The sequence below is a fragment of the Gorilla gorilla genome, chromosome 7, assembly GCF_029281585.2.
Source record: "Gorilla gorilla gorilla isolate KB3781 chromosome 7, NHGRI_mGorGor1-v2.1_pri, whole genome shotgun sequence".
NCBI classification, from domain to species: Eukaryota; Metazoa; Chordata; class Mammalia; order Primates; family Hominidae; genus Gorilla; species Gorilla gorilla.
Window position 1 is genome coordinate 4,814,543 of NC_073231.2, and position 19,336 is coordinate 4,833,878.

Genomic DNA, 19,336 nt, shown 5'->3' on the forward strand with positions numbered 1-19,336 from the left:
TATAAAAAGATTCTACACAAAGATACCTTCTAATTTCCTAAGTTAGCAGGACTTTTCTTATACAGAAAAAGATATATTTACATATATATTTTTCAGTTTTCCTAATTGTTTATCCAAGAATTGGTTGTAGGCTATTTAATTCCAGGCATTTCCTATAATTACCCCCATAAAAATGCCGGATTAAAGTGTATTAGCAAAGTATGTTAACGCTCCTGAGAACAGATTTGTTAAAGAAGGTCCAAGAAATGACAGTGTTGTCACCACTCAGAAATGGCCATTTCCATTGAAGGAAGTGCTCCTCAGCTCCCCTGAGAGTCTGACCTCAATTGAATTAAATTTGACCTTGTAACTGATGTTTTTAAGAAAAATGGAACATAGATTGCTGACGACGGTGGATAGGTGGTGTCAGGGCAGTTTGAGCACACTGGGAATATAAGGCTCCTCATTATATGGCATGCCAAAAAAAGTTTGTCCTCCACGCAAATATCCAAATTATATTGGAAGTTTGAAATGCCGGTATTGATAATAGTCTGCAAATATCCACTACCATCTTCATTTTTCTTTAATTCTCACCATATTTATCCTATCAACAAGATAATTTGTAGAGTATGACTAAACACAGCAACTAAGAATGCTTTTACCAAAATAAAATTATAAGTTGTGTAACAGTTCAGTTTCAGATAAAAAAGCAGACTTTCTTTCTGCCAGTGCTAGAAGTCAGTGAACATTTGACAGAGAGTCAAAATGGTTCCCAAGAAAAGCAGAGAAAAGGCACAACCCCAAAAATAGAATCACTTCTCACAGACCACTGCTTGAGCAACTTGTGAGTTGCAGGAGGGGCGCTGGTTCCTAGGCCTGAAGTGGAGGACGTGTTTTAATCCAGCCTGCATGAGGTTGTAGTGTGGTACTTCCCTACCTCGGGGCAGGGGTGGGCGGGCAGTCCACACATTGCTAAAGGACCTGAGGAAAGTGGCTGGAGCTTCCAGAAAATTGATGAAAACTGCAAAGTCTGCTTGGTTCTGCTTTGGCTTGCTAGATTACATCCCTTTTTTGTAAAAGACAATAAACTTGAGAATTCTTTTTAAAATTAGATAATCAAAGTTGAGATCACTGAGGGCTGTGTCCAGCACACAGGCTAGCTGGGAAGCAGCAGAGCAGGAAGGCACAAGGACAGATTGTGGGATCCCCCTGCTCTCCAGGTCTGGCCCCTCCCTCCTCAGTGCTGTGGCCTTGGGGCCAGCTTCTTCATCTCTCCCTGCCTCAGTTTTCTCATCTCTAGAGCAGGGATAATACTAAGACCTACCTCACAGGGGCATTACAGCATTAAAAGGGCATCAGGTACTTCAGATGGTGCCTTTATAATAATCAGTCAGTAAATGCTTACAGTTCATTATAAATCTAAAGGAACCCAAAGGCGAAGATTGAGCAAAGTTGATATGGTCTGCCCAGTGAAGAATACTTTCTGTATTTTGTAGTAAGGCTGACTTTAAAAATAGAGGTAGTGGATGTTGTTGTTTCTCTTTCTCTGCCCTTCCCCATGTATGTGAGGCCCTTCAGGAGCACAGGCACACATGCAGTGCCAATTTGCTCCCAGATCCAAGGGTGTTCAGGAGTGGACCTCGAATTTCAAATAGCTGTGATTTTACTTAACTTTATTGGATTCTAGTTTTATTATATTACCACCAGAGAGTTTGGCCTTTAAGATCTCTAATTCTTTGAAATGATTAAGTTCTCCTTTGTGGCCTTCTTTATAATTGATTTTTATAAATATTCTATTGATGTGTGAAAAAAATACAGATTCTCTATTTGAAGGATGTACTTTCTTTCTGTTTATCTAATTCTTCCACATCTTTACTTGTTTAGAATTGTCAGATTTGAGGAGATATGCAGTCATGCACTACATAACGATGTTATGGTCAGTGACCGACCGCGTGTAGTGTAGTGGCCACATAAGATTATTTCCTTTTTTTACTGTACCTTTCCTACGTGTAGATATGTTTAGATACACAGATACTTGCCATTATGTTACAGTTGCTGTTCAGTGCATTAATATGTTGTATAGTTCTGTAGCCTATCTGTGTAGGTGTTGTGTAATACACTCTGTGATGTTCACACAGTGAGGAAATTACCTAGCAATGCGTTTCTTGGATCAGATTGTATCCCCCTTGTTAAGTGACCCATGACTGTATAAAAAACTTCCTACAATATTTGTGTTTTTAACAAATGTTCATTAAATTCCCAACAGACTTTGCTTTATGGCTAATTAGAGGCTTATGAATGATTCCAGTTTCTTTGTTAATTGTCTTTCGCCCTGTTATCTTAATTACCAGTTTAACCTGAAATGTAATCTTGTCAACTATGAACACGGCCCTTCTCACCTCTATGGTTACCTATGCCTCATGATGTCCGTTCTGTAGTCCTCTGTGGGTAACTAGTCTAAACTGACCGTGCTAAGCTAATCACGTGCCTTCTGCTGATGATTTCAGTCTTTTTAAAAGGAATTTTAAAACATGATATTAAAGAAATGTAGAAACCTTATTTCGATGATAGGAGGGGAGGTAGTCGGGAAGGCCTTATCTCCCAGGGAACACATATTCTCTGTTCTGGTATTTCTTCCCCTAGTGGAGCAGCAGTTCCAAACCCAAATGTTGTCTCAGGGGTCCTTTTCACTTTTTAAAATTACTGAGGACCCCAAAGAGATTTTGGTCATGTGAGTTATGTCTAGTAATGTTTGCCACATTAGAAATTAAAACAATTTTTAAAATATTTCTCCATTTATTTAAAAGTAAGGACTGGGCTGGGTGCAGTGGCTCACGCCTATAATCCCAGCACTTTGGGAGGCCGAGGTGGGCGGATCACCTGAGATCAGGAGTTTGAGACCAGCCCGGCCAACATGGTGAAACCTGTCTCTACTAAAAATACAGAACTTAGGCATACAGAAAACTAGCCGGGCATGGTGGCATGCACCTGTAATGCCAGCTACTGGGGAAGCTGAGGCTGGAGAATCGCTTGAACCCAGGAAGCAGAGGTTGCAGTGAGCCGAGATCGCGCCATTGCACTCCAGCCTGGGAGACAAGAGTGAAACTCTGTCTCACAAAACAAAACAAAAAACAGTAAGGACTGTATGTCTCACACCTTGGCACCCACCTGGTGTCTGGTGTGACGGAGGGGATTATTCCTCATCTCTGCTCCTGAGTTCAGTCTTCCATAATGTAGCATGTTGGACTGTATGTCTCACACCTTGGCACACCCTCCTGGTGTCTGGTGTGATGGAGGGGATTATTCCTCATCTCTCCTGAGTTCAGTCTTCTGTAATGTAGCATGCTGGGGCCTCTGGAGCACTTCACTGCACACTAACGAATGTGAGGATGGAAAAGGAAAATCATATCTTAGTGAAACTGTGGAAATAGTTTAGACCTCGGGCTCCCCTAACAGGCCCCTGGATGATGCTTTGGGAACCGTGGTGGTAGAACTGTCTCTCCCAGACTCACTCTGCCCTGACCCCTCTTATTGGTGAGAAACGGGCATGTGTAACTCTTCTTTTTCCTTTGAGGAATAAAAGGTATTTGTACATTTTGGTCTGTTTCTTTCATGTCTTAGTGCTGTAGGGCAAGAAGCCTATCTGGGGAGGCTTTGGTTATTAAGCAATGCTTATGGCTGGCTGGCTTCATCTCAGTCTAGGATTCAGATTAGGAAATCCATTGTTGTGTGAATCTGAATCGCATCCGCCAGTCCAGCTATTATTAGCGATAATGCTGATAACCTCAGTTGGCCTGAATCCTTTGTCTCTAAATTGATTCTAAAGTGAGGCAGGGAAAAGGGGTGCTATTCAACACTAAAACAAGAAATTTAATAACAATATTCAGTTAATTTGAAAAGATAAAGGAACAGGATTGAAATTTTAACATTGGTCTTCTCAGCTTTGCTTGGCCTAACCTGATCTTACCTCTGGCCAGTGCCCTCAACTGGTGTGTTTTAGTGTAAGATATTTTTATGTAAATATGTTAGACATCACAGAATGTCTTTTCCACCAAAGACTATCATGTAATTGTCACATTTATAATGTTATTTGTGGCTCAGTATGTGACTTAGTGATTTCTCATTCTGGAAATCAAGAAAGGCTGGAAGGAGAATTGGAAGGAAGGGATGAAAAAACTCCATTTTCAGAGAAATAAGAGGCAGATGCAATTCACAGACTCTAAAATGTGCACGAGGCTTACCAAAAGCAGCTAAGCCTGGGCAGTGATAGTATAGGCGGAACTGAGCAGAAGGGCTTAGGCTAACAAAAGCACTCGTCAGGGCCAGGTCTAGAAGTCGAGCCCCACATACCCTGTGCACTGAGAGGCTGAGTCGCAGATGTTCAACTCCAGCTTGCAGAGTGCAGAAGTTCCAGGGAGGACCACTGACAGCAAAGGGCTTCCTGGATCCAGTTTTACTCAGAGACGTGGGCTGTGGGGTCTCCCAGGGATTCACATACATGCAGGTAGCGGCTGGGGGAGAGCGTGCTGGAACTGGGAAGGCTGGAAGCTGCCCTTCCCCCAACCCTGAGGGCATCTGCAAAACAGGTGCCCTAGGAAGTCCCACCTCACTCTGAAATGCCTGTTAGAAAACGTGACCGTCACTGCATGGATATTCTCTAAGGAAACTGTGGTAAATGTGTCTGTGAAGCAGGATGGAATCATGAGCAGACAGTTCATCATAAATGAAAAAAACAGGAAACTCATGAAGGAGTTCTGTGGCAGAAGATCCCAGTGCAGGAATACCACAAAACAGAAAAGAGATTTTAATGACGTTGAGTATCCCTTATCCCAAATGCTTAGAACTGGAAGTGTTTTAGATTTTGGATTTTTTCAGATTTTGTAATATTTACATATACATAATGAGATAACTTGGGGCTGGGATACAAGCCTAAACATGAAATTCATGTATGTTTCACATACACCTTATACGTATAACCTGAAGGTAATTTTATACAGTATTTTTAATAATTTTTGCAACCCATCACATGAGGTCAAGTATGGAATTTTCCACTTGTGGCATCATGTCCATGCTCAAAAAGTTTTGGAGGATTCTGGATTTTGGAATTAGGGATGCTCAACCTGTACAACCAAGTGAGACAGCAGGAGACAAAGTCAAGTTGGCAGAAGAAAGGATGGCAGCAGCCGGGAGAACCACCACAGAGGCGAAGGTGGGATTGGAAGGGCCCAGGAGAAGACAGATGTTTTGGGAAACGCAAAAAAGGTGATGGAAATAATACGAATGAGAAAACTAATAAGAATGAAACCGTAATCATGAGTTTAAAAGGAACTAGGAAGAAAATTACAGCTGAAGAGAACAGGGAGAGGGGTTCCAGCATATTTATCATTGGAATCTTCAAACAGGAAAACAAAACAAAAGGACAGAACAAATATTTAAAGATAATGTTCAGGAAAATTCTGCTCAGGTAAAAATAGATGGAAGTGTACGTTGTGAGAGGGCAAATTTTATGCTGGGGAAGGTTGACTGAGAACAGGTTATGAGTGTGCCATATCCTACAGGAATTATTAAACTCTGAAGATGAAGCAAGAACCTCCCAATGGGTGAACAAACATGTCGTCTCTTACCGAGGGAAAAGATCAGGGTGGCTTCAAATTTCTCCAAATTCTTCAGATAGTGGAGTAATCCTTACTTATGGGATCCTCCAGGAAGAAAGGATGGCCCATGAATTTTGTGTCCAGTCAAACCATCTTTTGTATAGAGTCTGCAAACAAACAGTATTGATCATGTGAGATCTCAGGGAATACTTACTGTTCTCATGAGCAGTTTCGGCTGGAGAAACAGTGTCCATCGGACTGGATGTCAGTGAATCTCTACAGCATCAGCTGTGTGGCTGAGGGTGATGGAGCAGAGTGTGAGTGGAGGGCAGAGGAGAAAAGGTCGGTGGTTAGAGGTTTGTTGACTGTCTCACCTGTAATCACAGGGAGGCACTAAGATGTTATTCACTAAAATCAAGTTGTAGAGGAGAGGGATGGAAGGAAGAAGGAGCAAGATGAATGGCAGTTTTATCACAATGTGGAACAGGAAACTAACAGGCTAAGATGTGTTGTATGAGGATTCCGGAGGAGAGGGAATTACATAGAGTTAAAATTCCAAAAGTAACCCCTAGGACAAAATAGTGCAAACATTTCTAAATTTCAGAAGAACTACAGAGAGAACGCAAACTTTTTCAAAAAGCTACAAAAACATGTCGTAAAATTAAGACCAAACATGTTGTATCTATACATGTAAACACATAACCTTATACACATAACCTGAAGGCTGGTAAAAGTAAAAGATTTCAGATTGAATCAAAAAGTGAAACCCGACTCCAAGTTGTATGTAAGAAGCACACCTAAAACAGTGATTTACAAAAGTTGAAAATAAAAGAATGAAAAGAGACACTAGGCAAAAGTAAAAAATAAAGTGGGACAAAAAGCATTAAAGGAAAGCAGCAGCCCACTTTTTCCTGCCATGATGCACATCAGAGTAGGGGGCAACTGTAAAAGCAGGGCAACCCTGGAGGGGCAGGTGGAGCAGCGGCGAGGGCCTCGGTCATCATTCCCACAGGAGACCTCTACTTCATGGGTTCTGTCACAGGGATTTGTTACTGTGGCTTCCCAGAATACAAATTCTACAATTTTTTATTTTAATGCAATTTATTTGCTATTTAATAGTGAGTTTTTAAATACAAAATGGTATTTAATAATGAGTTTTGGTGTTGTGTTTCCTTTTTAATTTCTACATGGAAGGGCTGTTTGATTTTCTGATTGTCTGTTCAGCAAACAACTGCGAGTATGGGCTTAGGTTGTGAAAATACTTGTTAGTACCCAACCATTCATTCTAGCCTCTTTCTGGTGTGCCCTTTTGCTACAGAGGCTGGAAAGCTAAAAGCTCCATTTCAGACTCTTGCAGCCTGGGCTCTGGGAGGAGATATGCTTCCACTAACTAAATGAATGCCTGCAAGACTAGAAGACAGAGCTGTAGGCTGCAGCTGCCTCAGCTCGCTTGTATGAAGGTCTCTTCAGGTTTGCATGGGTAGTGACTGTTTCCTATACTTGGACTCGGACTGATACAGTGACTTAATTTAGGATGGCATGTTAGAAATCTTCATGCATGTGTGTTATATCACTGTGGTTTGTAATTCCATATTAAATAGATTTATATATCACTCAGCTTTTTTTCGTCTTTCCTTTAAGCTGTTGCAGCTAATTGCAAAATCCCAGTTAACTTCATTGAGTGGCGTGGCACAGAAGAATTACTTCAACATTTTGGATAAAATCGTTCAAAAGGGTAAGATGATCACTGTATTTTTAATACTCTAAATCTTAATTAGAAATTTGGTGCAAGGAGATGGGATTTTTCTTTTATCTTTACCCAATACACATACTGTCAAAAACAATTGTGTAAATAATGTGATAACATCAGAAATACAGGTCATCCCTCCAGTTCCCAGTGTTCTGTTACTGCTGTTTACTTTTTTAAAGTTGCTTTTGCATACAAATGGATATATTAGGAAAAATAACTAATCCCAGAACTTAAAAAAGCTATTTTACCTTTTCATGGTTAGCTAATCACAGTCATTTTAGATGTATGCTTCCAAAATTAGCAGGATTGTGACTTACTCACTTAGGCATCAGAAAAGCCAATAATTTTCTTTCTAATTTAATGAGCTTGCCTTGATAAGTTACTGGCTGTTAGTAAATGGAACTTTAAATTTCACACCATGACTTTATACATACATAGGAATATATGACTCTATATTTAAGCCATTTTAAAGTAGCCTCTTTATGATAAGTACAAAAGAAAGTATAAACTGACCATTTTAAAGGCAAAATTGTAGACCCAACTGAAAATTTATCAGATAAAATTTTAAAGTTTTAAGAAATCTCATATTTGTGATATCTCAAAAATGATGTCACTTTTGGGTTGCAGTGAAATTACATCTTTTTATTGTAAAATACACATTACATAAAATTTACCATTTTAGCAGTTTTTAAGCATACAGTTCAGTGGCATTAAGTGTGTGTATATTATTGTGCACCCATCACCGCCGGTCATCTACAGAACCTCTTTGTTGTCGCAAACTGAAACTCATACCACCTTAAACACTGAGTCCCCATTCCTCCTCCCCACCAGCCCCTGGTAATTATCATTCTACTTTCTGTCTCTATGAGTTTGACTACTCTGGGTGCCTCATGTAAGTGGAGATATATGTTTGTCCTTTTGTAGCTAGCTTATTTCACTTTGCATAATGTCTTCAGGGTTCGTCCATGCTGAATATGTGTGAGAATTTCCCTCCTTTTTAAGGCTGAATAATATTCTATTGCATGTATAGATCACACGTTGTTTGTCTGTTCGTCAATCAGTGGACATTTGGGTTATGAAACTAGATCTTCTTTTAAAGTGTTGCTTAACTGTATCAATCCATAGTTTTATTTTTATTTATTCCAGTTCTTGATGACCACCACAATCCTCGCTTAATCAAAGATCTTCTGCAAGACCTAAGCTCTACCCTCTGCATTCTTATTAGAGGAGTAGGGAAGTCTGTATTAGTGGGAAACATCAATATTTGGATTTGCCGATTAGAAACTATTCTCGCCTGGCAACAACAGCTACAGGATCTTCAGATGACTAAGGTATAAATGTCTCGGCATAAGAGTTATTACACTCTGTTTTTATATTACAGAAGTTGTTATATTTTCTAAGCATACATGAAAGACTGCTATAGCTTTTTGAAAGATTTTCTGATGCTTTCATAAGTATTCATTAAATTGTTTTAAAATAGAAAAGGACCAAAGACCCCAATGGCTTATAGTTGCTATTGGAAAGACAGTGGGAATAGCAATCATCAAACCAGGGTGATCCTATGGGTGATTCGATGTAAATAAATTTACCTTCATGGGAAATTGAATATTTCAGTTATTAGAATAACATTCAGTAAATTAAGGCTAAATTGTGTTGCCAGTAATTCTCTATTTATTTAGTTGTTGCTTCTCCCAAGTTAGTAACTTTTTGTCTTCTTCCTTGCTGTCTTTTTTGGGGATGTGTTTATAGTTCTTAGCAACAGTGAACAAGGCCAAAAGAAGGTGCAAATCATGTCAGTTTTTTTGATATTTTTTCTTTATTCTGGTAACTAGTTTCAACAAGAAAAATGTTAACACCATTGCCCGAAGTATTTAGATAGTGTTTTATTGAACTCTAGTACTAATAAGAAAAAGAATAAACCGAAGATATATCTTAGCGGTGTGACTTACATAGCCTTAGTGGTATAAATGATTCTGCAGATTGTACTGGTAAGATCATAGTTACCTTTTATCACAGCACCCCAGGTTCCACATAAAGGAATGGTTTTCATGTGCCCTTTGAATGCCTTAACTTTTGGCTGTTTATTTGCCATCTAAATATGGGATTTACAAAAAGAGTGATGATTGCCTAGTTATGAGTCTGAAATTATCATTAATAATGTAACATTCAGCGTCAGTAAGAGTTAAGCAAGTTTGTTATAAACGTTGGATTCTTTGTTCTGTTGTTGTCTTGGTGTGACCCTACAGTCATTCAAAGCTTTGCACAGGCTGGCTCTTCGCTGCCTCTTTTACTGCGTTCCCCATGCATAGGTGGGTTGTGCTAAAAGTCCATCTGTAAGACACTTACACATGGCATGGGGCTTGCTGTAGAAGTCCTAACATGAGTGGCCAGGCCACATGGCCAAAGTCTCCTTTCTCCTGATGAGGCAGATCCATGGTAGTGATGTTCAGCAGGTGACCTTCTGGGGAGAGAATAGGGTGTGTCCTTGTCCATGGTGGGTTTTCATGGTCAGGATCCCAAGGAAGGGGGTGTTTGGGAAAGGCCAAACACCAGACCAGGAAGCAGCCTTTCTCGTCTGGCTGGGAAGTTCCAGGTAGGATTAGTGGCTCTGCATTCTTTGGAGAGAGATGTGGAGCCAGTGGAGAGATGTGGACCAGTGGAGACAACAGCGAAGCTCCAAGGATTGGGCCACACCTCACCAAGAGGAGAGAAAGGAGAAAGCAAGGGACAAGCTTGCATCTTTGACTGGGTGGGCCGAGACAGGGCGGGAAGGCATGGCTGTATGCTGAGCTTCCTTCTGGATCTTCTTTCCATTCATACTACCTGGGAAGAGGCACGGGCTGAGGGATAATAGTGCATGTGGCCCCAGCTTGCCCCACTCAGTGCTGCCCATAGCCAGTGAAGGAAGACACTCTGCTTTTGGCCCGGGATGGTTCTTACAGCCCTGGTAGGCAGAGCACACTTACATGGCAGTACCTCTCTGCCTCAGCACAGAAGGATAGGTGTTACTGTAGTGCCATTTTGATCAAGTGGGAAAAATAAGGTACAAAAATGAAATTAATGTTTGATCTTTGAGGAATAAGAAAGCGCTGATGATAACACAAAGGTGCCAGTTTTCATCATGTCCACTCAGATCTTACCATCAGAGACCTTGAACTTGTTTCTTCTGTTTCATTAGCGGTTGCATGCTGCCTGGCATCTCTTCACCTCAGTCCCTGGGTGCTCTATGGAGCACGAAGCTTGGCATGTGCCTCTGTGACGATCTTGGCTTCTGGACCCTGTGCCCTGCTTCTAGCCTTGAGGAGGGTCAGGTTCCCTTGTAGGAGTTGGCCAGAGGAGTTTTACCTTTCTGGGAATGTTACTTGAAACCAGTAGAAAGAGCACTTTACCAGCTCAGTTAACTGAGCTGCATTTGTAGATGCCGGACTGAGTCAGCCAAATTGGTCTGAGGCTGCTTAAGGTAAAGATCTGGTCTCCTGACCTGCTGGCTGATGCTGGATTGCTGCCTCCCGCTTATTCACGTGAATTTTGAGGTGACTCAAGCAGATGGGGTTAGAACAGAGCAGCTGAGAGCCTTCCCGGATCCCTGAGAGTGGACGTCCAAGCACACAGCCTGAAGTTCCGCCATGTCAGCCTCAGGATACAGGGCCAGCTTTCTCCAGTGAGCTGACAGTTGTCTTTGTCTTCTAGATTATCCCAACAAGAAATACCTTGACACCCCTGGCCGGGCGAGGTGGCCCACACCTGTAATCCCAGCCACTTTGGGAGGCCGACCGAGTCAGGTGGATCACCTGAGGTCAGGAGTTCGAGACCAGCCTGGCCAGCGTGGTAAAACCCTGTCTCTACTAAAAATACAAAAATTGGCCAGGTGTGGTGGCAGGTACCTGTAGTCGCAGCTACTCGGGAGGCTGAGGCAGGGGAATTGTTTGAACCCGGGAGGTGGAGGTTGCAGTGAGCCGAGATCGTGCCATTGCACTGCAGCGTGGTCGACAAGAGTGAAACTCCGTCTCAAAAAAGAAATACCTCGACACCCCTTAAATCTAAATACTCATAGTTCCAAAAGTAAGCAGAGATTTAGTATATATTCGTGTTGTAAAGTTGCTAAGAACATCAGAAATATTTTTTCTTGTGAAACAAATATACTTTGCTGTTGAAGCTGCATTTGAAGATATGGCAGTGGTAATGAATTGGAAGTGCTTTCATGTGCACATCTCTGTGACTCAGTGAGAGCAGGCACACAGGTATGTGTTCACATGCTTCCTCACCCCGTCAGCACTTCCTAGATGCCCCCATGTGCTCGCTAGGCCCATCATGAGGTGGGACACATGGATCAGCAGGCATAGCCTTTAGCATGGGGCCTCCGAGGGCCCCAGGGAGATGAGCATATGATGTGTCATAGAACTCAGTGGGGTGTTATAACAGATATGCACACAGGGCTGTTGACATTACATTGGTTCACAAGTGATGTGATGTTTTAGGTGGAGCTTAAAGAATGGGCCGGGCACGGTGGCTCACGCCAGCAGTCCCAGCACTTTGGGAGGCCGAGGCGGGCAGATCACAAGGTCAAGAGATAGAGACCATGCTGGCTAACACGGTGAAATCCCATCTCTACTAAAAATACAAAAAATTAGCCGGGCGTGGTGGCACGTGCCTGTGGTCCCAGCTACTTGGGAGGCTGAGGCAGGAGAATCGCTCGAACCCAGGAAGCAGAGGTTGCAGTGAACTGAGATCATACCACTGCACTCCAGCCTGGGTGACAGAGGGAGACTGCATCTCAAAAAAAAAAAAAAAAGAAAGAAAACAAAGAATGAGGGGAGAGTATCCAGGTGGTGGCCTGTTGGTCAATGCTTAACAACTGGCTCTCCAGGGGCAAGAGGTTTGATTTGTAGCCTTTGTCAGCTTCCCACTATGACTGACTTCAAGCCACCACAAAAAGTAAACTGGCTAACGAAATTCCCAGAAGTTGCAGAATTGACTCCTGTGAGAAGGTATGGGAACTTCTGCATCCAGGGGCTAATAGAGTGTGGTATGCCAAACGTGTGGACTGATTGGAGGAAGGTGCAGGGGATTAGGACCAGACTCAGGGCTTTGTGGGCATTGCAGAGCCTTTGCTGCTCTCTGCCAAGGGTCATTGAAAGGTCCTTGTTTAGAGGTCCCCTTCAGTGCCAGGCAGGGACCAGCCAGGTTGGAGGGAAGTAAACCCTCATTGCATTCATGAGCAGTGACAGTGAAATGGGAAGAATGAACTTGGGGATACTTGAGCGAAAGAGTAGACTGGTGACTTTGAAGTGGGTACGAGGGAAAGAAGAATTGAGGGAGACTTCAGTGACTCACCACATATTGAGGGGATGGGCCTCCCATGGAGAAGGGCAGAGTAGTTGGGAACATGGACTTGGGGCCAGGCAGACTGGGCTCGAGGCTGAACCCCGATCTTGGGCAAGCCAGTCAACTCATCTGTTTCTCTGTTTTTTTTTCTGTGTAAAATAGAATGATAATAGCAACACAAGTTTCTGTTAGCAGGAGTGCTTCCACAGAGAATTGGGAATCATTGACAGTCGCATGCAATAGCTGAGACTATCCTAAAGCAAGAGAAGCAGGAGCATCGTTTCTTCCTTCCAGTGCAGTGTAGGTGTGAGAGATTTTATGATGGCAGAGAGCATGTAGCTAATCAGTGGAGGAAGTGCAGCAAAAAACGCAGCAGGAATTCTGATATGTTCAGCAAGACTTTTGTGCCTTGTCACATTTCGAGATTTCGTTTGGATGAGAAGTGCTGGCATTTCTGCGACACCCTCTTGTTATAGCCATTAACACGGCTGTAAAACTGGACTCTGCCAGAAATCCCAAATGCTGAGTTGTCACACCAGACTCTATAACTCTACTAATCCGGGATTTTTTTTCTTCGTACTACCTTCATACCACCACTTCATACTACCTTTAAAGTTTGTAATTTTAGCAGCAGAATATTTGTAAACTACTGTCTGCTACAGAAATTTTTCTCAGTAGGAATTAGAACGAAGCACCTGGAAGACATAATTCTTGTGAGAGTGTTAGACTTTTAGTTAGGGGTTAATTTACTTGCACATTATCTTTTTGTTTTGTTTAGTTTTTGTCTTTGAGATAGGGTCTTGCTCTGTTGCCCAGGCTGGAGTGCAGTGGTTCAGTCATAGCTCACTGCAGCCTTTAACTCCTGGGCTCAGGTGATCCTCTCCCACCTCAGCCTCCTGGGTTGCTGGGATTATAGGCGTGGGCCACCCAGCCTGGCCATATTCTCTTTTCTTTGTGCTCTCTGCCATATGCTAGACGATAAAGATGGAAGGATGGGCTAAGACTTGAATCGAATACGATTCGTCAGTAATGAGCAAAGATGTTTACTGAGAGCCTGCGGGGACCATGCTGGCTGCTGGGGAAGTGATGTCTCTTGGACTGTGCAGCTCCATAGCCTACAACAGGGCTGACATCTGCCCTACGCATGGGTCCCATCAGCTGTAGGGGCAAAAAACGTGTGTACAGACAGGGCAGGACAGCACACTAGTGCAGTCCATGAAAGCTTCATGTCCAGAATGTTAGAGCACTTCACAAACTGTCAAGCAGTGTTGAGGCCCCACTCGTGTCTGGCAGATGCATAGGATGCTTGAGGTGAAGGTGGCTTGGAGTGCATCACTGGCGGTCCATGCTCGTGCTGCCCACTGGGATGCATGAGAAGGGCCCTGCAGCAGTTTCCATTCTGAAGTCCTAGGAAGGTGCTTCCATAGCGAGGGCATTATAGGGGAGCAGGAGAAGAAAATGGGGTGTCAAGGCACGGGTGCCCCAGTCACCTCTCCCTACGCTCCACTCTCCACAGAGGTCAGGTGATTTCGAGAACCAAACTCATGGAATTAGCTCAGTCTGGCCAAAAATAGATGGTCACTGTGCTTTGTGTGCAGTAGGATTATAGAAGGGCACGACACATCAGAAGGAAGCTAGCTCTCCTTGTGGCCAAGTACATACATCGACCTATTGGGAACAAAAGAAAAACACAAATCAGAAGCTCGCAGGTGAGCACACAACAGACAGAAGCGCCACCCCAGATTGGGGTCAGGAACTGAGGCGGGACCAGGTAGCCTCTGTCCCGCCCAAACAGCCAGAACCCCACTGTCAGGAAGACGTGTTTCTAGTGAGAATGAAGGGATTCATTTAGATACAACTGAGCCCTGAAAAGTCTGAAACAGTTTGAGCTCAAACCCAGTCCAGGGCTGTCTCAGGTCAACCTCAGAGCAGAGTTTAGTTTTTGAACTGATTCAGCCCACTTCTTGGCGCCAAGGACAGCCACCCTTCCTCAGCCTGGCATGTGCACACACATGTATCTTCTGAGGGCAGATGCATTGCATTTACTCTCTGGCGTGTGTGAGGGAGAAATGGTTTGTAAACTTGAAGTCATAGAAATGTAAAGCTGGCAGGTGGGGGGATGTTGGATGGAGGGTGAAAGGTTTCTGTAGTGCAGGAGGAGTCCATTGTGGAGGTTGTCTACACAGCATGATGATTGCAGTTAATAATTATACATCCTTTACTTCAAATTTGCTAAGAGTAGATCTTACATGTTCTCACCACAAAAAATAAAAGGATTATGACTTGAGGTGATGGACAATGAGCTGGGCTGTGGCCATTGGTTCATAATGCATACAAGCACAGAACACCACATGCTGCCAATATAGACACATTGCATTTATCATTTACACCTCAATAAAGAAAAAAACCCCACAAAGCTAGAAGGAGCTTTGCAGACGATGTGGTCAACCTGCCTCATCACTGGGGTGACCAGCTGTGACCCATAAAGGCCTAGGGGCTGTCCAGGCCACCCAGACAGTGGTGTGGCGCAGGCCCTGCCCCCTGCTGGTGATGGGTGTCATGTTGCCCTCATGGTGCGTCGGATTCATCTGGGCAGCAGCAGCGCCACATCCGCAGTCGCTGCCCTTCTCCAGGTGCGTCTTGATGCAGTAGAGGAGTACTGACCTCCTGATGCTGACGCACACCTGGCGCATGGGGAGGTGCAGCAGTAGGGCCTCACCCAGGAACAGCCTGGTTCTGTCACGCTGTGCAGCCCTGTCTTGCTCTCCTCCTCCAGCCTTCCCCACGGTGGTGGATGCAGGCCCCTGGACACCTTGCGACGCATGACCTCGAGAGCTCTTTTTGTGTTACCGTGTTTTGAAGCATTCATTCCAGCTTGACTCTTCAGTTACTGTGTGAACAAACATTGGCCATCTTCTCAGTGAGTTGCTGTTGTGTTTTCCTTTCAGCAAGTGAACAATGGCCTCACCCTCAGTGACCTTCCTCTGCACATGCTGAACAACATCCTATACCGGTTCTCAGACGGATGGGACATCGTCACCTTAGGCCAGGTGACCCCCACGTTGTATATGCTCAGTGAAGACAGACAGCTGTGGAAGAAGCTATGTCAGTACCATTTTGCTGAAAAGCAGGTGAGTGGGATGCAGCAGTCTCCCCTCAGGCTGGGAGTTTATAGACTCTGCCTGGGGGCCATACCCTATAAACTCACCTGGAGAGAAAGAATGGCTGAGTATTTTCCACTTTTAAAGAACCAGGAACAATCAGAGTTTATTGAGATTGCTGTGGTTTCTCTCCTATAGAACGTAAGGTTTATTTTTCAAATTGAAAAGAACCATGATTCTAAAAATAACCCAAAACTGAACAGCAAAGCAAGAGCTGAGTTCTTTTCTCTCCTGTTGATAACGAGGTGCATAGAGTCCCTGGCTCACTGCCTTTTCTCCTGATTTGATGAATGAGATTCCAGTGCTTTTGACCAAGCTGCACATCCTTGAAAAGTCAGGCGCCCTCTGTGTGCCTTAGTCTCTCAGCACTCGGTAGATGCCGCTCCTGAGTGTCCACAGCGCCTCCCCCCTTCCTTGCCTGCTGCACTTGGGAGTGCATGTGGGGCAGCACAAGGTGTGTTCTGCTGTCATTCCTTGAGGCCTTTCCAGGGTGGTCTGCTTATTCGTCATCCACGATGAGACCCTGTGGTCTCTGTTCCTGGGCCTCTGCAGAAACTGGGGGTTCCCCTCATCACCCCACAAATGTCCAAGGCACCTGCTCTGCACAGGGCTGGTCACAGCCAGAGAAGGCAGGTGGCTGGAGGGAGGCATGTTGTGCTCCTCATGGGGTGGGATTTGAACTGTGGTCAGCACCTTGAAGACCTAGGATGGGACTGGGTGCCTTTCATGAGGCGCATAGTCTACCCTTGGAATGCAGGGTAGTCGACAGGGCCTAGGCAGAGAGCCGGACCCTAGCATGGGGAGGGTGCTGTGTGTTTGGTGGATGGTGAGGAAGCACGGCAGAGGCCGAGCTACACGAAGAATCCTTGTCTGTGTCCTGTGAGCTCAGGGGAGCCAGCAAAGCGCATGGAATTGCAGCTTTCAGAAGAGCCTCTGTTCTTGTTTGAGGACTAGGCTGGAGTGGACATAGGAGGATCCATCAGGATCCTGCCTCAGGAAAATAAGACTTATGGGCAAGGAAGTGCACAAGGGCAACAGGGAAGACATCAGAAGATGACCCCGTTGGTATGGGGGCTGCCACAGGAAGGGGCTGGCCTGAACATGGGCCTCACGGAGTGTGTCTGAGAGGTATGTGGAGCTAGGGCCTAGACAGATGCATATGGAGAGGACAGGAGGCAACGGGATCAGCCTGGGCAGGGCCTGAGGGCACCAACCCCAATGTTGCATGATAGAATGAGGTGCCCCAGAACCTGGGGGGAGCTGGACCCTCAAGGCCATGGACAGAGAGATTAATAGGACAAAGAAAAGCCTGTGAGATTTAGCCGAGCAGAGGTTATGGATGCCCTGGGGAAAACTGTCTCAAGTGGACTTGTTCGGGAGAAGCAAAAGAATTCCAATATTAATTTGAGTAGGAGAACAGTAGATTGAATTTTAAGTCAGCATTGGGCATGGGGGAGGGGGTGGATAGAATTTTGTGGGGAGGATTTAGATCCTAGGAAAAGAGGTAAATGAAGGTTGCCTGGGATGAGCCCTCTGCCTCCCAGTTTGCCCTGGGACACTCCCTATCACGTGCAGCCCGAGCTGTTCCCAGAAGGCGTTAATGAGAGTGCCTGGCAGGTGTTTATACATTTAGACCCTAAACATACTTAAGGATGTCTTTTGGCCATTTCTGTGGTCATTGCCATTCTTAAAAGAGTTGATTTAAATAAGTTAAATGTCTGTTCTGCACCGACATCCTAGAATAGTTAAGTTGCAATTAGCACCTGCAGGTGCATCTCATTTGTACACATTTTCTTAACTGAATCATAAAAACACAGCATCAGAAAATAATGATCTGTTCTTCAGGCCTCAGTAACTAACATTAAGGCCCTGAAAAAAAAAGCATATTAGAAATAGCTTTTATGAGAAAGCATAGATAAGGAAGCATCCTCAAAGTAAAAACTAGATACCTGAGAAAACTGGACTGGTTCAAGATAATATGGAAGGAAAAGTCAGCTAAATGCTCTTGACTGGAGCATCTGGTGGGATGTTGAATTTGAGTTCAGAAAAATCACAGATGGTTATTCAGGAGGAAAACCATGGGAGGGGATTCTCCCGTGAACACTGGTGTCGCAAAGAGTCAGTGAGAAGTAGGAATGAGACAACAAACGGTTGTTTTTAGTCTCTAGGAACTATTGTTTTAACAATGCCTGCCTGGAGGACAGAGAAATTAATATTAAGTATGAACAGGCTGATAACTACTTTTTATTTTGCAAGTAGTCTTCTTTTCAAATTTTATTAGAAACAAGATTTCCTCATTGACTCCACGATAATTTCCAGAGTCCTCAAAAGCCATGAATGAAGTATGAGTATGTTATACAAGTGATTGTTTTTAGCTTTGAAAAGTAAAACATGCTCATTGCAGCAACAGCCCTAAAGACGAGTACAGTGTTGTACAAACAAGTTAAAGGCCCCCACCCCAAGGCAGCCCTGTTACTCCTTTAGCCCATGCATTTTGTTTTTTGTTTCAGGCTTTTATATGCACTCAAACATACACATTAATTTCGCTAGCTCTGCACTGGCCATTTTCAAAACTGTAATTGAAAGTCACTCTGTAATACTGATGTTTTTGGTAACACCTTTATTAAGATACCCTCCACTTTATGCAGCCATCACTACAGTCGATGTTAGGATACTGGCATCTGTATTAGTCCATTCTCTACTGCCAATAAAAGACATACCCGAGACTGGGTAATTTTTAAAGAAAAAGAGATTTAATGGACTCACAGTTTGATGTGGCTGGGGAGGCCTCACAATCCTGGTGGAAGGCAAAAGAGGAGCAAAGTCACATCTTACATGGCAGCAGGCAAGAGAGCATGTGCAGGGGAACTGCCCTTTATAAAACCATCAGATCTTGTGAGACTTATTGACTATCACAAAAACAGCATGGGAAAGACTTGCCCCCATGATTCAGTTACCTCCCACCAGGTCCCTCCCAGGGCACATGGGAATTATGGGAACTACAATTCAAGATTTGGCAGGGGACACAGCTAAAACATCAGCCTCACCTCAGGAAAAACAAAACAGAACAAAACATGCCCTTCAGCTGCCATTCCTAGCCCCAAGCAACACCTAATCAACTTTCTGTCTCTGTGTTTCCCTGTTCTGGATGTGTAATGTAAGAGGAATCTATGGCATTTGTCATCTTGTGACTGGCTTCTTACCCTTTGCATGATGTCCTTACGGCTCCATGTTGTACAATAAATCAGAGCTTCATTCAAGACTGAATAATGTCCCACTCTATGTATATGCACTTTTTGTTTATCCATTCATCAGTTGATTGACATTTAGTTTGTTTGATAAAAGTTTGTGGCTTTTACAAATAATGCTGCCATGAACATGTTCGAGTTTGCGTGTAGATGCATGTTTTCATTTCTCTTGGTTATAAACCTAGGAGTAGAATGGCTGAGTCATATGGTGGATTCTGTTTAACTTTTTGAGGAACTGCCAGACTGTTTGCAAAGTGGCTGCAGCATTTCACATTCCCC

At 43.9% G+C, this 19,336-nt stretch overlaps 1 protein-coding gene and 1 long non-coding RNA gene across 13 annotated transcripts in view; one reads left to right on the forward strand and one right to left on the reverse strand.

Moving 5' to 3' along the window:
* The window catches only part of FBXO25 (F-box protein 25), a 104,842-nt gene that overhangs the window by 36,283 nt on the left and 49,223 nt on the right, over nt 1-19,336 (forward strand). For all 12 annotated transcript variants that reach the window (XM_063709007.1, XM_063709009.1, XM_055348009.2 and 9 more), the window contains 3 exons: nt 7,215-7,308; nt 8,470-8,654; nt 15,597-15,779. In XM_063709007.1, coding sequence (XP_063565077.1) covers nt 7,215-7,308; nt 8,470-8,654; nt 15,597-15,779 — 462 coding nt within the window. The remainder of the gene's footprint in view (nt 1-7,214; nt 7,309-8,469; nt 8,655-15,596; nt 15,780-19,336) is intronic.
* Nucleotides 9,121-19,336, reverse strand: part of LOC134759050 (uncharacterized) — a 29,887-nt gene continuing 19,671 nt past the window's right edge. The window contains exon 2 of the long non-coding RNA XR_010134907.1: nt 9,121-14,316. This is a non-coding gene — a long non-coding RNA (uncharacterized lncRNA). The remainder of the gene's footprint in view (nt 14,317-19,336) is intronic.